The sequence below is a fragment of the Panthera pardus genome, unplaced genomic scaffold, assembly GCF_024362965.1.
Source record: "Panthera pardus isolate Hobbes unplaced genomic scaffold, ASM2436296v1 HiC_scaffold_20, whole genome shotgun sequence".
In the NCBI taxonomy this organism is placed as follows: Eukaryota; Metazoa; Chordata; class Mammalia; order Carnivora; family Felidae; genus Panthera; species Panthera pardus.
In genome coordinates, this window is record NW_026526766.1 from 7,007,257 (window position 1) to 7,026,432 (window position 19,176).

At 42.3% G+C, this 19,176-nt stretch overlaps 1 protein-coding gene across 1 annotated transcript in view; it reads right to left on the reverse strand.

Annotated features, from left to right (window-relative positions):
• The window catches only part of SLC1A1 (solute carrier family 1 member 1), an 82,210-nt gene that overhangs the window by 36,828 nt on the left and 26,206 nt on the right, over positions 1-19,176 (reverse strand). Inside the window, exon 2 of the mRNA XM_019463707.2 lies at positions 6,040-6,180. Coding sequence (XP_019319252.2) covers positions 6,040-6,180 — 141 coding nt within the window. The remainder of the gene's footprint in view (positions 1-6,039; positions 6,181-19,176) is intronic.

Genomic DNA, 19,176 nt, shown 5'->3' on the forward strand with positions numbered 1-19,176 from the left:
TATTTCCTTGCCATGCTGGTTTATTTTGCCACCAGGATTCCACCTCAACTGCACTGTACCTTGAGAGTTAGAATCTTGCCTCATCCTTTATCTTGGCCAGCTGCTGGCTGGCCTCCTGTTATTGCAAATAAATGCGTTTTTGGCACACAGCCATGCCCATCACTTACATATTGTTGACGGGTGATTTTCCATGGCAGCCAGTTGGGAAGCTGGACAGAGAACATGTGGCTCAAAAAGCTTAAAATATTCACTATCTGGCCTTTTACCAAAAAAAGTGTGCAGATCCCTACTTGATGTGTATTTTACATCTGACTGCTGTTTAATAAATATTGTTTATATCTAAACTTCTATAAGGTTTTTTTTTTTTTTTTCTTGGTTGAAAAGTAGTGGAAAACTTCAGGCCTTAGAGTGGAGATCAAGCCCTAAAAATTTGAAGTCCTGACGTATAGGGGCTGCTGGAGTGACAACCATTTAAAGTTTGAAACAAGTTTTTTTTTTCTTTTTTCTTTTGTTTAATCACTGAAGGGTGGAGTCTTCCGTTTATCCTTGAAGAAGCTTCCCACAGATGTAAATCCAATACTCAACCAGCACTCTTGTCAAAAGGGGAAGGTTCGTCGACATACAGAATGCAGGTGCTCTCTACCAAAGTCTCATGTTTGGTACATAATTTGTCCAAGAGGTGAAATCAGTGCTAAGACCCAGAGACTCAGTGGTTTGGGATGGAGGGAAAGGAGGGAGTTTTCTTGGCTTCGTATAAATTTGCAATGTACTGGACTGCAACCCCACAGGACAAAGTACAGTGTGGGTGCTTCTGAGGAGCCAACATTTGGAGGAAATCCAGAGTAAGGTGCCACAGGAACAGGCAGGAGTAAGCATCTTGCTCTCAGGACGAACTGCACCGGCAGTGGCATGGACTCAACACAGCCCAACCCGGACAGACTCCCACGTCCTGCAGGTTGGGTGGGTAAGCCCCAACCCAGCAGGTGTGTATGGTATCCATTCTGGAGTGAGTGTCCTGATGGGGTCCACAAGGCAAATCACCGCTTTGCACCCACAACGAGGGTTTCCACTTGGTTTGCTTCCGGGCTGGGGCAGGAAGACCTATGTGATGGTGAAATTTTTCCTTCTCAAAGCCTCGTGTCGGGGGATGGCAACGCCTGGAACATCATGTGGAGGGACGGGCTGGCAGCTGAGCAAAGGGGCAGACCTCTTAAGGCCTCCCTCTTAAGAGAGAGGCCGGATGGCACTGTTGGTGTTTCACCTACTTTCATTCCCCAAACTTCCATAAAGCTTTGTCCCAAGGAACAGCCTGTGAAGAATTCTCACTCCTATCTTAGGAGAGAGGAGCAAAAGGAGAGTTCCTCAGGGTCAGAGGTGTGGCCGCAGTCACTGGAGACACCAGAGGAGGCAGCTGTGACCGGCAGAGCACTTCTGGCCCAGTGGTGGCGGCCAAGAGGCTGCAGTGGAAAGGATGGGGGTCTCATCCTGAGCACAGCTAAGGTGCCATCTTGGAATGATGCTCAGGGAACCCCTGGGAGACGGGTTGAGGGGCCGTTCCCTTTCCTGCGCTGGTCATGGGAGGCCTAGGTCATCATCATCTGTGTATTCAAGAAAATGTGCTCTGAATTTAAACTCACTGGTGGCGAGACCTGGACCAGGACTTTCCAGAACCACAATTCTCTTGCTAATTCCCCAGTGGTTTGATACAAGCACAGCTTAGAAACCTAAACGTTAAGGGGGCCCAAACAGATATTCTGCACACCCGGAGGAGCATGATCCTCAGAATGTCAATTACAGGAAGGATTCTGTTAGTGCCTACACTGCCTGTCTCTAAAAATGCCTTGAGATTACATCTACTGTGCCTTTTCTCTTTTTTTCCTGTTTTAACTAAATTCTAGACATTCTGTCATTCTATCCCTGCATAATTCCATATGCATTAAAAAGGACATTTTCTTACATAACTAAAATGCCATTATCACCACTAACAAAATTATCAATAATTTCTTGGTACCATCTAAGCCTATATTCAAATTTTCCCGATTAATGTGACATATTACCCTCATTCATCACATGAAAAAGGATGCTTCTGTTTAAAAAAAAAAATAGCTATGAACTATTTTTATGTCAGCAGAGGCTTTCATGGCAGAGGGTTTGTTTTTTTTTTTTTAATTTTCCTATGTGTTAATCCATCAAGAGAGTTTCCTTTATGCAGAAGCACAGATTACTAATCATAGGTCTCAATTTTGTTTCTATCTCTAATGTGTGTGTCCTTAGGACATCCATTTAACTCTCCCCAGCTTCCAACAAGCATCTTTCTTTGTCCTAATAAGTGTATAAAATAAGCTGTTGGTCCGCTGCATTTATAAAGGCTTCTGAAATGTGAAAACTGCTCCTCCTGTGCATTTCCACAGCCATCCTCCACTCCTGGCTCTATGCTGAACTGGGGAGGCAGAGGACCACCGCAGGGTTTGGAGGAAGGACCACGCACCACGGAAAAGGTGGTGCAGAGCTACAGGTGCTGGGAACAGAGCTGTGGGACACAGAGCAGAACCCATCCCACTCTGGGAGACAGTGGGAGAGGGGGAAAGGGAGAGAAGGAGAGGGAGAGAGAGAGGGAAGAAGAGACAAAGAAAATGCAAAACCAACCAAACAAAAATAACGAACAAAAGGGTGCCTGGGTGGCTCAGTTGGTTAAGCATCGGACTTTGGCTCAGGTCACGATCTCCAGGTTCTTGAGTTCAAGCCCCACCTCAGGCTCTGTGCTGACAGCTAGGAGCCTGGAGCCTGCTTCACCTTCTGTGTCTCCCTCTCTCTCTGACCCTCCCCTGCTCATGTTCTGTCTCTCAAATATAAGAAATAAAACAAAAAAAAATAAGTTTTTAAGAAAACAAACACGTATTCACCTTGAAAATGTAAAGGAAGGGCAATGAGTCATGTTTTCTTACTATCCATATCTAACTGCTATTAACTATTTGGTTTTCATCCCAACTTTTAAAAATGCACATAAATTTTAATAAAATTTGGATTGTATACAACATCCTATTGTGTAATTTGTTTTATTTTCCTATTTTACACCGTGTTAGAACATATCCACATGTCATTAAATGTTTCCAAGACAAGGTTTTTAATAGTTGTAGACTCATAGCTTAGGTGTATAACTTCCAGTGAGACTACTTATAATTTACCACCATTATAAAAGTAATGCTACCATGAACATCCTTGTACCTAAATCTTTGAACATATCTGATTATTTACGAAAAATTCTGAGAAGCAGAATTACAAAGTAGAGAGATCAGAACATGTTCCAAGTTGCCCCCCAGCAAATTTGTTCCAAACTGAAAATGTATGAATGAGCCTGTTTTCCCACAACCTTGCCCGCGCTAGTCATATTACCTTAATCTGACAATTTAAACCATGAATATGAGATCACTGTTCCCATCCTGCTTGGTTCATGTCCCTTGAATCTTTTGACTATTCTGTTGCTCAGGACAACAGAATGGGGTAGCGGTTCTGCGCTCTTTTGCTCTTAATTGCCAGCGGTTTGGTAAAGGAAAAATGTAGAAATGTTAAGGGGGCGCCTGGGTGGCTCAGTTGGTTAAATGTCCGACTTTGGCTCAGGTCATGATCTCAAGGTTCCTGAGTTCAAGCCCTGCTTTGGGCTCTGTGCTGACAGCTCAGAGCCAGGAGCCTGCTTCAGATTCTATGTCTCCCTCTCTCTCTGCCCCTCCCTGCTTGTGCTCTCTCAAAAATAGATAAACATTTAAAAACATTTTTTTTTTAAATGTCCAGACCTGTGATACAGCTTCAAAAAGCAGCTGGGCTACGTGGTGAGCAGAGTGCTGAGGGTTGCAAATTATTTTCCTAGATTATCTGCAAAGCTGAGCTAGCACACAAAACAGCCCGACTGCAAAAATACCACTAGATGTTGACTGCCAAAACTGATACATATTTCAAACATCACATATTATACTAGTATATTCACACATGTATTTTTACCTCTTCTTCTGAAACCCGGTTTAACGCACGAGTCTTGGATTTGCTGCCTAATTTGGATCAACTTTCCATACATTCCTCCACAGACCCAAGTTTTAAGTGGTATTGATCATACATTGATTTATGTACCTTGTGCAAGTGCATTGCCAAGTATAGTATTATATGTGTAACTGTGAATGTTTTTCTTGGGAGAGAGTCCAAAGCTCTCATCATCTTTTCAAAGGAGCCTCAGAAGAGATTTAGAATTTTGATGCTGAGAAAATTCTAAGGGGTGATAAAGGCAACATCTACTGGGCCAGCAGGTAAATGAGCACCAAGGACAAGGTGTCAGACGACAGGGTAGGGGGGCTGCGGTATCCTCAAACGTATTAGCTTCAAATTAAATAGAGTAGCTGTCTCTTAGCTCCAGATCACTGTTGGTCTTGGGGTGGGGGGTGGGGGGGGGGGGGTACAGGGTCCAGTGTTTTGTGATCTTAATTCTTTTCAGAGGAAGCCAGAAATCCAGATGCCTATGTGAAATCTTGCAAGTTTCAGATGCTCACGCTAACTTAAAGTTGAACAGATAAACAATACATGGTACAACACACTGGCCTGCTGATTTGGCCCTCAGGCTGCAGAGCCTAAAAGAAGCCGGGCGTTTCAAAACACAATTAAATACATACATAAAAATAATTAAACGCTCTTTTTAGGCTGGTAATAAGCCAAGAACACCCAGGCCAGGAGATTCTAATGTGACTGGAGTTTGGCACTTGAAAAGTTCAAAAGCCAGATCTATAGCTGGGCACAGCAGATCCTGCCCCCTGCCCCCACCCAAGGCTAACATCCAGGGCTCCCCATAGATAAGCCCCAGGCTGTCGTAGTGGCAATGGGGAAAAATGTTCTGGAAAAGGACACGTCAAGATTCCTAACTGCGCGGTTACATAAAACCTGAGTTTTTTTAAGCAGACAATACTAGTGAGGGGCGGGCCACATTTTACCTATTGCCAGAACAAAGGTAAGTACGAGAGACTCTGGAATGCACTGAGAAGCTCACCACACCCACACAAATGACATTTCTGTAAGCCAAATTACTCTCCACCTCCAGCGGGAAGCCTGCTCTTTAGAGGGACCTTGCAAGAGAATGGCCACTAAGGGAGAAAGCAATTCCAAAGCCAACTGTGTCACAAGTTCAGATGTGAAAATGCCAGGCTGTTAAAATGCGGTGCAAACCCATAATGAAACGTTTCCCGCAGCATGCGGCTGTGAGTTTTCAAGGGCAGGTATGCGGAGGAGTAGAAGCCCAGCGGGGAAGGCAGAGAGACTCCGAGGGCAGCTGCCCAGGGTGGGTGGAGGGGGGGGCTAGGACGGCTGCAGGTGGGAAACAGATGAGTGAACTACCGAAAACAATTTCAAAACTGACAACCACATTTCGCCTGGGGACAATGGTTGACATTTCAGTGGCCAAATATGGTGTTTTTGTTTTGTTTTGTTTTGTTTTTGTTTTACTCCTGTGTCCTGGATAGAGTGTTATTTATAGTATGTTTGAAAATGGCATCTTGCGGGGCACCTGGGTGGCTTAGGCGGTTGAGCGTCTGACTTCGGCTCAGATCATGATCTCACAGTTCGTTGAGTTCAAGCCCCACAATGGGCTCTCTGCTGTTGGGCCAGAGCCCGTTTCGTATCCTCTGTCCCCCCCTCTCTCCCTGCCCCTCCCCTGCTCACCCTCTCTCTCAAAAATAATAAATAAACATTAAAAAAAAAAAAAAAGAAAAAAGAAAATGGCATCTTCCTCACAAGACAACCCATGGCCGGCCAAATGAATCTGTGAGCTATGGTGGACAGTGCCCTAGGTAGAGCAGTGGCACTTTGTGAGTAATGAAATATTCCCACTCAAGCCAATATATACTTTCCAAGTAAGCAGAGAGAGAGAGAGAGAGAGAGAGAGAGAGAGAGTGTGATGCGTGAGATACATCAAATGCATTTCAATTTTTTTCATAATTAGAAAAGCACAACTTAAGAGACAGCTCCTTAAATAATCACAGAGAACCATCAGTTTTCTCAAGGTACCTGTAATCATGCTGGATATAATTAACGGCAAAATGATGAGTTTCAGCATCCTCATTAGAATTTCCCCGGGAAAAGCAAAGTAGAACTTCTCCAGACTAGACAGCTTGCTGTATTCTCGAACCAAGATGCCGATGGCAATCCCTAAGAGAAACAAGATCAGAAAAAAGAAAAGAGGAATAGCATTGAGTTCTCCTGTATGCATTTCTATGGAAAAATACCCGCCAAAGACCCCCACATTTTAATGGCATGAAAAGTAGTTTAGATGATCTTCCATGAGTCTGTAAATTTGAGTCTTAAAAAACAAACATTTTAATGAATAAAAAGTACACATTTATTCCGCAGTTCTGTAAAATATATTCTTCACTTGAAAGCTTTTGGTTTTCTCTCTTTCCTCCTTCAATTATATTTATTATAATGACAAAACGTCCCAAATCCTTCTGGGCAGGAAACGAAATTCATCATTTTACTCAACCCAATATAATTATTTTGTTTTTACACACTCCCTTTATTCTTGGTCCACTTTAGGTATTTTACATTTTATTTATTCGTTTGTTTTTTAAAGTAATCTCTTCCGCCAACCAGGGGCTCAAACTCATGACCCTGAGATCACGACTCACATGCTCTACTAACTCAGCCAGCGAGGCAGCTTAGGTGTCCTAGGTTTTATAGTTTACATACCAGTGTTCATTTTTCTCATTTCCTCATATATACTCTTCTCGTGGTAGTTATTATGATACTCCTTGTTTATGCATCTTCTGTAATTTTAATAGCATAATGTTCTCTTGGTTTGATATATTCACACATTGTTGAACAAATGTGTTGTCTAAGGCTCTACCTTCTCTGAAAGCTTGCCTTCATAGGTGTCTATATGAATTCTTTTCTTGTGCTGGCTTTGGTAACTATGAATCACAAATTTCAAACGGTCCTAACATCTAACTGCCTCTTTCCCACTCCCACACTTTGCCCTTTCCCAACCCCTCATTTTTTATTTTTTTTACATTTATTATTATTTTTTAGCAATTTCTATGCCCAACATGGGGCTCGAACTCACAACCCTGAGATCAAGAGTCACCAGCTAGGAGCCCCATTCCCCTCCACCCCTCTCTTTTTTAAACCAAGAGATAAGATGGGCTGGGATGATTTGTACATCTCTTTTCCTCCATCCACCTTCTAGGGTGATATGTTAATTGGAAATAAAATGACAAAGGGCAGAAAGAGTCAAGGAGGAGATCACTGGATATGCTCCTTTACAAACTCAGATAATTAGTCTGTGAAAGTTTATAGTTGCGTGGGCACAGTTAACTCTAGGTCAATGAAAAGAGATGTGAATTATAATCAATACTAGTCTTCATTTAAATTCTGCTGTACTTCCCGCAGCGGTTAGCAGGCCAAATAAAATAACCCCACACGGAATATCTGCATGGCAACCTTATCGCTGGTTTAATTTTATTTTCCTACAAATTCCACCTCTGTCTTCATCTATTTTGTGCAAGCATTTCTGAATGTATTTCTGATCAGCCATTTTAAAATATTTTTGGAACAAACATACACAAACATTTCTCATATTACTGCCCAGACACACACACACACACACACACACACACACACACACACATACACACACAACTTCAGTATCAACCCTCCTTGGTTCATATTTCAAAACCCAGGGCTAGAGACTCCTGAATAGTTAAGAATGCCAAGGATTCAAAATATTTTAAGCAAATTGAAAAAAACCTGTTGTGCTCACTTCCTACTTCATAAATTGCCTATGTTCCACTGTTCTATATGAAACCTACCTCTTTTACGCTGTAAGGATACCCTGTAGGATCCAGTGTTTTTAAAAAACAAAAACAAAAACAAAAACAAACAGACATTCTCTCTCATACTATTCAGGCTGTCTCCAGTAAATGTTTGGCTTGTATGTCAAAGAAGGCTCTGTATGTAAAAAGAAAGGAGATGTGTCTTGTGCTCAAAAAACAGCCACAGAAGCACTCTGTTGAATAGCAAAAGAACCCCATGAGCTCCAATTTTAGGGTTTATATTACTAGTGATTAACTGTGCCTCTAATCATTTCCACCTCAAATAAATGCGGGGAAATTAGAAAGGAATACACTTGCTGTTTTTCAGCCTTTATCCAGATGTGGGTTTTTATGGGAGAGATAAGAGTCCACAAAAAGCCATGTCAAAGCTGTCAGAGGTGATGATCACCATGAAAAGGTTACTATATTTAGTCATGAAAACTTTCTGTCAAGTATGTTCTTAAAGTTGAGTATCACAAATTCTAACTTCTTCCTTCCTCCCTCTCTCCCTTCCCTTCACCTTCCTTCCTTCCCTCCTTTTCTCTCTCCCTTCTCTTCCTTCCTTCCCTCTCTCCTTCTTTCCTCCTTCCCCTCTCCTTCCTTCCTTCCTTCCTTCCTTCCCCCCTCCTTTCCTTCCTTCTTCTTTCTTTCCTGAAAAAGGAGGGGACTATAAATACCACTCAAGACCTGGAGAAGCAGTTGAGAGATGAACCCTGGGCCAGAGATGTCACCCCGGGACCCTCAGGGGTAAGAAGTAGCTGGTGAAGAACCTCAGCCAGGAGCTACACCTTGTAAATGGGTATGTTTTATCTTGGTCTCAAAGCAGTCTGGAAAAACCGGATGCCTGGTAAGAAAAATCACTGTCAGAATTTCCAGGATCCAAGATGAGGTCAGGATATCACAGGGCACAATCCTTCTCTACCCTTATCCAGAGCCAGAATCTTGGACTGGATTCAAGAGCTCAGAGAGGTCTCCAAAGTCAAAGTCTGCTGAGAATAAGAGCCTACCTGGAGGTAGGTCAGACCCACCTGGCTGGGCAACTCCCAAACTACGGAAGGGGAAGGTCAAGAACGTCCTTGAATGGTAGGTATAGCTCTACCAAGGCCTTCGGCGGGGCCGACAAGGGAGCCCAAGGGTAGAACTGTCATCAGGACCTCTGCAGCCCCAGAAATTACCAGGAACTCATTCTTGGGCAGCTTCCCCTCACAAAGGCAAGAAGATCCCAAGCAAGTAGTGAGGCAGCTGGGGAGGAACACCATGTTAGAACAAAAGGTTCGAGTTCTGGCTCCACCAACTTACAAGCTGTGTAACTTGGGCCACAATTTTAACCTCTCCCCTCAGGGCAAAAGGCTTGGATGAGATGCCTTCAAGGTCCCTTCTAATGCTCAAGATGCTGTGATAATCTCTGAGCCTTGGTATCCTCAGCTTTAAAATGGGCTCATATGACCATTACATTAGCTCCTATAGCTGGCCGGGCCTTCCCCACTTTTTATGCTAAGTGCATCCGTAAAACAGGGATGGAAGAAACTAGGGGGGAAGACAATTAAGACCTCGGCTACCGGTTTCTTTTTCAAGTTCATGGCGTCTCAAAGAGCTGCCCGTCCAGTAGCCTACTGTGGAAGAAATGGGATGATTCTTTTCACTCTAAGCTTATACAAAATTATTGTTCATGAAATAATTCTAGAGGGGTGCCTGGGTGGCTCAGTCAGTTAAGCGTCCGACTTTGGCTCAGGTCATGTTCTCACGGTTTGTGGGTTCGAGCCCCAAGTCGGGCTCTGTGCTGGCAGCTCAAAGCCTGGAGCCTGCTTCAGATTCTGGGTCTCCCTCTCTCTCTGCCCCTCCCTCATTCACACTCTGTCTCTCTCCCTCTCTCTTAAAAAATAAACATTAAAAAAAATTTTTTAGAAAGAAATAATTCTAGAAATCAAAATAAAAGTCACACATAATGACTTATACCAACCTATCCTTCCCCTGGCCCCCATTTTCCAGGTTTTATCCAGCCTTCATTTTTCTGCACACGTGGGTTTTTCTGTAGGTATGAAAATTAATTCAGGGAGAGCAGTTGAATGGCATTTGAGTCAGATTTATGAAAACAGCATTGTTCCTGTTTTTAGGGTATTTTCAGAGAAAAGAGATTAAAATCTTCTGTGGCTTTTTAATCAAAGCCCCAGAATAGTTCTCTGGTACACAGACTGATTTTGGCTTGATTAAATAAGAACTATTGGCAGAGGAAAAAATATTTTTAATTATCACTGAAATAGTTATCAGCCATGCCATCACGCTACACACCCTATTAGGGAAATTCGCAATACGCCTTCTTGCCCTTTGGGAGCTAATCTAAGATGAACGCTAACAACCAGAAAAGAAAAAGTATGGAATGAGTACAGTTATTAACAAATGACTATGTGCACACACTGAATAGATGCGAGGACGGTTTCTCTGTCTGTCCTTCCACTGAAATGTATCTGTACCCCTTTCTCATCTTCTTTGGAGCTGGGGCGCTCCATCAATGCGAGCTCTTTATGTGAACTTTGGCTCCACAGAGATGCCTCTGTAAGACTTTATTTTTAAACCCTTAAAAAAATGTATTTACTGCACAAGCCATATTATCACAGTTCTACTGGAAATAGTGAGTTCGGAAATTCACTCCCAATCTCACCAACTCAAATATATGCAAAGTGAAGCTGTTTTCATTTCTCGGTATACAATTAAGGTTAATCGTAACATAATGCCTAACAATTTCAGAGTACATGCTTTATGTCAGACTCTGTGCTAAGCCCTTCAAGTGAATTCTCATGTAATTTTTTTAAGTTTATTTATTTGAGAGAGAAAGTCAGTGAGCAGGGGAGGGGCAGAAAGAGAGGGAGAGACAAAGTCCCAAGCAGGCTCTGTGCTGCCAGCGCAGAACCCGATGTGGGGCTCAAATCCCCGACCTAAGTCGAAACCAAGATTTGGACACTTAGCCAACTGAGCCACTCAGGCACCCCTATATCTTGTAATTTAAAAAAAATTTTTTTTAAATCTTTATTTTTGAGAGAGAGAGACAGTGTGTGAGCAGGGGAGGAGCAGAGAGAGAGGGAGACACAGAATCTGAAGCAGGCTCCAGGCTCTGAGCTGTCAGCACAGAGCCTGATGTGGGGCTTGAACTCACGAACTGTGAGATCATGACCTAATGGCTGTATAATGTCAGGGCTTGGGGGCAATTTTTTATTGAGAGAAAATTCATATAAAATTTATCATCTTTAAAATGTACAACTCAGGGGTTTTTAGTATATTCACAATGTTGGGCAACCATCACCACTATCTCATTCGAGAATATTTCCATGAGGCTTACCCACTAGCGGCCACTCTCCAACCCCCCTTCTCCCAGCCCCTGGCAACCACTAACCTCTTTCTGTGATCTGCCGTTTCTGGACATTCCCTATCAATGGAATCCTATAACATGAGGCTGTGATGGTTAGTCTTACGTGTTATCTTGGCCAGGCTGTAGAACTAGTCACTCAGGAAAACACCGATCTAGGTGTGGCTGGGAAGGTATTTTGCAGACGTGGCTAACACCTACAATTAGTTCACTTTAACTAAAGATAACCCTTGATAATCTAGGTGGTCTCGTCCCATCAGCTGAGGCTGATGAGCAAAAACAAGGAGAAGGATTTCTGCCTCAAGACAGCAGGTCCAACGCCCTGCCCCAGCTGCTGGCCGGCCCTCTGGATTCCAGACTTGCACAGAACCCACGGTTATGCGAGCCTATTCCTTAAAATAAGTCTCATGGAGGTATACGCAGGGGATCCTGTGTCTCAGGAGAACCCTGACTGATACCATGGCATGTGTGTCTGCATTCTTTCACTTAGTACATTTTCAAAGTTCATCTGTATTATACAGCACACAAGCAGTTTTGTTTTGTGTTTGGTATTTCTCCATTAACATTGTATCATAGGCAATTTCTCACGCTACACACCATCTGTTTTAAGCGCTGGATAATACCGCTTTGGAGGCACGTGCTTCTTGACCACTGCCCAACTGTTACACGTTTCAATTGCAGACAATTTTGTTGAATGTTAGTGACTTTTCCCGACAACCAAAGGGGACAAGCAGAAATTATGACACAAAGGCTTGAGTTACTGCACATTTTCAGGCTCAAGGGAGGAAAGTACATTAATTGCATTCTTTGTAGTCTAAGTTCAAGAAAAAGCAAAAACAAGTATGCAGTTATTAATATCTAATTATATGCCAAGTACTGAGTGCAGAGGACCTGAGGGGGAGGAGTTAAGAAAAGAATACAACGTTGTTATTAATGCAAATGATAAACAGTTTCCTTCATGGATGGATCTGCCCCTGTCAACAGGAAATGTGGTCTGTGCTTTGTCAATAATGATGATAGTTTACACCGAATCATATCTCCCTATTTGTCCACCACCTACCATTAAGAATTCAGTCTGGCTCAGGGAGAAAGCTGATTTTGTTGAGGGTCCATAACAGCTTTTTCTGTAGGTCTCTATCCATTAAAGTATGTAATATCATTTGTTATGTGTTTGAAAATTTGACTTATGCAGTATGAGTCTGGATACAGTCTTTTGAAGCCTGCCTTTTCCTTCTGAGATGTTTTCACTCTATGTTTGAGACCTATTCATATTAACACAGGTACATCCATCCTAACTACGTGCTGTTTAGTACTCCATACCACACTATTTTGCTTTTGTTTTCTGTACCATTAAACTCTGCTCTTACCCAATGATTTTGTTCCATGTTTTTTAGAATTTTTTTTTAGAAAATTTTTTAGAATTTTTGTTTTAGAATAGGTTTGTGAGTTGACTGCTTAGCACATTAGCATGTCTGTTTTCTATATATGCATGTAAGAATTTACATTTTCTTCTAAATTCTGTTTGTGTTCTCTAAGTTATTATATAGTAATAACTTGTTAGTTCTAAATGTCTTCCAATCGCTATTGTGATTTCTTCTTAGAACTGTAAATTATCTAAAAATATGCTCACAGGTATCCAAATATATGAGGATTTGGGGGCTTTTTAATATTCCTTCTTATCTCTGTGATGCATTCATTCTGACTGATTTTCTCGTACCTGCTTTCCAGCTTATCCATCTTGACATGGGTTGCACTTACTTGGTATTTCACTCATCCGCCAAGTTTCTAATTTCTGGAACTTACTGTATCCTCTTCAGAGTATCCTTCTATTTCCAAGTTTTTACTCAGCTATTTCTTTTTGCTTGTTTTGATTTTTTGTTATCTTTGTTTAATTTAAATCCAAGTTAGTTAACATAGTGTAATAATGGCTTCAGGAGTAGAATTTAGTGATTCATCACTTACATATAACACCCAGTGCTCATCCCAACAAGTACCCTCCTTAATGCCCATCATCCATTTAGCCCATCCCCCCACCCAACACCCTGCCAGCAACTCTCCGTTTGTTCTCTGTATTTAAGAGTCTTTTATGGTTTGTCTTCATCTGTTTCTTTTCAATTATTTAAAAACTTTAAAAAAAATGTTTGTTCTTTGAGCGAGCGAGAGAGAGAGCGAGCGCAGAAGAGGGCTAGAGAGGGAGACACAGAATCTGAAGCAGGTTCCAGGCCGTCAGCACAGAGCCCGAAGTGGGGCTCAAACTTATGAACCTCAAGATCATGACCCGAGCCGAAGTTGGATGCTTAACTGAGTCACCCAGGAGCCACTCTCATTAATCATTTTAAACACACTTAGTATTATTTCAGATTGCTGTATTATCTCCAATATTTGGAATATGCATTCTCTTGCTTGTAGTGTGTATATTAACTTGTGTCATTTCCTTGTGCGATTTACAATTTTTGACTGTGGATTTCTCTTTTGGGGAGGGGGGGTGGCTTTCTTGGAGTAGGATACCTACTTCTCTTGGGGATTTGGAGTTTCAAGACCACTGGGACAGTTCTCCTATTAGTTTTTCAGTTTAGGAAGCGGCATTCTGTGGTGGTGTAAATTCAGATCACACACCCAGTTAAGTGTGCATTTTAATTTTTCATAGGTGCCCCTCTTTCCTGGTTACTCACAGCCATGGCCAGATGGCAAGCTTTCCTGAGGTTTTCCTAAACCACTGGGTAGAATTTTTCTGGTATTCTTTTCAAGCATAGGACTAATTTTTATTTTTATTAATGTTTTATTTTATATTTGAGAGAGAGAGAGAGAGAAAGAGAGAGAGAGAGAGAGGGAAAACGCATGCTAGCACAAGAGGGGCAGAGAGAGGGAGACAGAATCTGAAGCAGGCTCCAGGCGCTGAGCTGTCAACACGGAGCCCGACACAGGGCTAAAGTATAGGGCCAAATTTTGAGAATCCAGGCTTTACACAGAGGTCTGATAAGACTCTAGCTCCTTCACTCATATGGTCCAAGATCATAGCTCTTTTTCCCATATGGACATAAAAATCCCTGTCTCCCATCATTAAGGCCTATAATTGGGTCTAGGCCTTGACATCACTACGTCACTGTTTTGTTTTTTTTTTACACTTATGGCTTTGAAATGTTTCCTTTTAATTGCTGTTACATGAGGATTTTCCTTGATTTCTTTTGAGTTTAGGTTTGGCTATATGTTGAAATGGAGAAGGGTGTTCTATTTCTGGGCCTGAGATGGCAGGGATTAATTCATACTAGCTCAACCACCATACTATTAGATGTTACAGTACCTCCAATTATTTATTCCTTTTCTTTCCAATATGTCCACTTTAAGATGGATAAGAGAGCTCATGAAGATGAAAGCTGAGAGTCCCACAGAATACAGGAAGATCTTGCCGTACGAAAGCCCTGCTGTATTAAAACATTCACTGCTGTTCCAAGTACTGCCGTGAAACCTCACGGGATCAATTAGCCAACAATCATTGACAGGCCACCTAATTCCTGAAACACATTGGCCGAGAGGGAAACAGAGATGAGAGTAATGCATAATCAAAGGGCCTTTAATCTACATGATGAAATGAGGCATGTTAAATCATGTGAGACATCTTGAAGGAAGAAACTAATTCAGCACCAACTCTAGGAGGCAGGCTGTTGTCAGATGATCTGTGTTCAAACACCAGCCTCACCAATTAGCTGTGTGCTCTCGGGCCAAATACTTATCTCCCCCCCCCCCCCCCCCCCCGCCCCGGTGCCTCTATTTTCTCATCTGTAACAACAGGTGTAATAAAATACCAACCCCATAAAGCCACTGATAGATTAAAAAATGAGACTATCTGTAAAGTGTTTACAATAAACAGTACATAGTAAGTACTCAGGCGATGTGAGCTATTCCTAGAGGCCATATACGCATCGTAGGTTTTCTCGTGAAATCCTTAAAACAGTTATGGCTCTCACAGGGGAGTCATGGTCGCCGAGCTCGAAAGCAGTGGGGTCAGAGGTGGAGGGGAGAAATTCACATAAAATATGTGAAGTGTGATAAATTTACAAAGTTATTCCCTTAGACTATGATATTTATTTCAGTGGAAAATTACTTCCTTTTATTCTATCAAAAAATTTCAGGGTTAAAGCAATGACATACAAAGCCCCTAGGAGATGCACTAAATGTAAGTAAAGTATGTTCCTCTTGATACTTCTGGATATTCCTGCAATAAAAGTCTCAGGATCTCGGCACCAGAAGAAAAAGCATTTTTATTTATTTATTTAATTTTTTAATTTTTTAAAATGTTTATTTATTTTAGAGAGAGAGACAGAACGTGAGCAGGGGAGGGGCAGAGAGAGAGAGGGAGACCCAGAATCTGAAGCAGGCTCCAGGCTCCGAGCTGTCAGCACAGAGCCCGACGCGGGGCTCGAACTCAAAGACTCTGAGATCATGACCTGAGCCGAAGTTGGCCGCCCAACAGACTGAGCCACCTAGGCGTCTCCCCAAACCTTAATGTAAGTTCTGGTGATGCTCCAGATACTAATAATCAAATATGAGGTAGGGCTTCATAGAGACCGCAACATGGCAGCAAAATGCAGATCTTCTTGGAAAATTTTGCTTTGCGATTGATTCAAGAAACGCAGATATACAAATCATGTATCTGATAAGGGTCTAGTACCCAGAATGTATACATACAACTCTTAAAACTCAACAACTGAAAAATGGGCAAAGGATTTGAATAGACATTTCTCCAAAGAAGATACACAAATGGCTGCTAATCCCATAGAAAGAGGTTCAATATCGTTAGTTGTTAGAGAAATGTCCAATGGAAATTACAACGAGATGGGGGGGGGCTCTTCAAAAAGCAAATGAACACAACAGAAAATGATGGGCTGACGAAGATGTGGAGAGATTGGAACGCTCCTACACTGTTGGCAGGTATGTAGAACAGTGCCTCGACCACCCCCCACCCCACCCCGGAAAACTGTAGTTCCTTGAAAAGTTAAAACCTAGTTACTCCATGACCCAAGAATTCCACTAAGTACAGATTCAAGGAAATTTAAAACATACCTTTACACAAAAACTTGTACCTAAATGTTGATGGCAGCCTTATTCATAAGAGCCCCAAAGTGAGAAGTAATAAATGTCAATGAACTTATGACTAGATAGAGAAACTGTGGGATCTCTAGGTAATGAGACATTACTCAGCTATGAACTGAAGTACTCACACCCACTAGGGCTTGGATGAACCTGGAAAACTTAATGCTCAGTGAAGCAAGGCAGACACCCAAGTCTGCATCTTATATATGATCCCATTTATATGAAATATCCAGGACAGGCACATCCATAGAGACAGAAAGCAGATTAGTGGCTGCCATAGGATGGGGGTGAGGGACAGGTATGGGGTTTCTTTTTGGGGGGCGTGACTGGAAATGCCCTGAAATTACTTTAGTGGTGATGACTGTACAACACAGTGAATATACTAACAACCATAGAATTGCTTTTAAATTTTACATTATGTGGAGTATATCTCAATTAATAAAACACATACACAGAGGTGCCTGAGTTGAGCATCCGACTTCAGCTCAGGTCATGATCTCGCAGTTCATGGGTTTGATCCCCGTGTCAGGCTCTGTGCTGACAGCTCAGAGCCTGGAGCCTGCTTCAGATTTTCTGTCTCCCTCTCTGCCCCTCCCCTGCTCTCTCTCTCTCTTAAAAATAAATGAATATTAAAAAAAAAAGTGGGGGGCACCTGAGTGGCTCAGTCGGTTAAGCTTCCGACTTCGGCTCAGGTCATGATCTCACAGTTCATGGATTTGAGCCCCGTGTCAGGCTCTGTGCTTACAGCTCAGAACCTGGAGCCTGTTTCAGATTCTGTGTCTCCCTCACTCTCTGCCCCTCCCCTACTCTCTCTCTTTCTCTCAAAAATAAACACTAAAAAAACCCCCACATACACATTCAAAAGCTAAATTGATTTTAAAAAGAAACAGAAAAAGAGAAAGGCAGATAATAATATTAACTGTGATTCATTTCCATTTTGATTGGCTGACAATTTGGTGGCTTTTTCATGGGGTGGAAGAGAGACAAAAATATAGGGAAACTTGTTTTTTTCTTTTAATCATCATACTAATAGCACAAAGATTGCCAAAAATGTGGTATTTTGTTCAAACCTCCACTTAGTAGGCTATGCATGAGCTTCTAAGATCTGAAGGCCTCACCATCTGGAAATAACTATTTGAAACCTCCAATGAAACCAGACATGTTTATTAACAGCTCAAAAGAAGATGATCAATTTAAAGAAAAGTTGTGATTACAGACTGCAGATCATAGCCCACGAAGGAGATGTATAGGAGCTTAATTTTCAATTACAGGGTAGAAAAATCAATCAAAACAATCAACAGAAAACCGGGATCATTCTGAGAACAGCGTGACCCGAAAATCCCTGCAGGAAAGGAAAAATCAAACTAATGGCCAAGAAAAAAATCAGCGGTCATTAATTAATGACTCACAACCAGCTGCATCCAAATACTTCCCTAAGTTCTTTGGACGATACAATCATGGTCCTGGTCCTCATGCAGTTTAGAGTCTAGGTGAAGACACAGGTCATTTCAGATATGTGAGTATGTTGGGGCACCTGGGTGGGTCAGTTGGGTAAGTATCCAACTGTCGGTTTTGGCTCAGGTCGTGATCTCACAGTTCTTGACTGCAAGTTCCACGTTGGGCTCTGTACTGACAGTGCTGAACCTGCTTGGGATTCTCTCTCTTCTCTGCCTGCCCCTCCCTGCTCACTCACACGCACTCTCAAAATAAATAAACAAACTTAAAAAAAAAAAATGAGCTAAGCGTCTGACTTCGGCTCAGGTCATGATCTCACTGCTTGTGGGTTTGAGCCCCGCGTCGGGCTCTGTGCCGACAGCTCGGGGCCTGGAGCCTGCTTCGGATTCTCTGTCTCCCTCTCTCTGCCCCTCCCCTGCTCATGTTCTGTTTCTCTCTCTCTCAAAAATAAATAAACATTAAAAAAAATTAAAAATAAAAAGGACATGTGAATATGTCACCCAGATCTGGAGCTGACTCTGCTCTGAGAGTTACCAGCTGTGTGACCTGCGTAAGCTACTTAAACCTGTTAAGATACAGTATTCTTATCAGCCAGAGAGGGATTGGCAGTAAGATTTCCCAAGACTGCAGGTGAGGGTTAAGTGGGATAAGGAATGCAGAGGATTTAGCCTGGCCCTCGGCTGGAAGGCTCAGGAAGTGAGCAACAGGTTAAAACAGCAGCAAAAGTAGACAGAACACAGCTTTCCAAATTAACTTCTACTCTGGTGCAAGTAAAAACCAAACGCAAAGAGCATAAGGGAAAGAAGACTCAGGAATCTGGAATCTCTTTCCATTTCTACCACACACGTAGCTGCCATGACTTTGCTTTTTGGTTGCTTCACCTAAAAACTTCGAGGAAGAAGTTTTTATTTTGCAGTGTATTTATCGTATTCTCACTTGGTCCTATTTCCTTGAAGACTATCCAATTAGAGATATTTCAGTGGAAAATTCTGAGGCCTGGAGGACCCAATCCCAGGGCAGGGCTGAACAGAAACTTCTCTTTAGAGCTGGCAGAAACTCACGTTTTATTTTAAGTTTAGCTTTTAATTGTCTTCAAACCAGTAAATACCCACCGACACCAGTCTCAGAAATATGGTAGGAAGGGGCAGACAGAATAGGGGGAACGTGACATAAGTTAGATACAAGTGACCCAAACTCTGCTCACTACTTAAGTCCTTGCTCTGGGACAGAGTGCAAACAGTAGCCTCTTGGTGTCTTAGTGTTGTCATCAGTCAAGAAGGAAGGATACCTGACCTGAGTCTCGGTGGGGGGGGGGGGGGGGGAGGCGTTAAATGTGACGAACTATAAAGTGAACAAGATTGTCTTCCTCTTTTTTTTTTAATGTTTATTTTTGAGAGAAAAAGAGAGGGAGACAAAGAGAGAGCTTGAGTA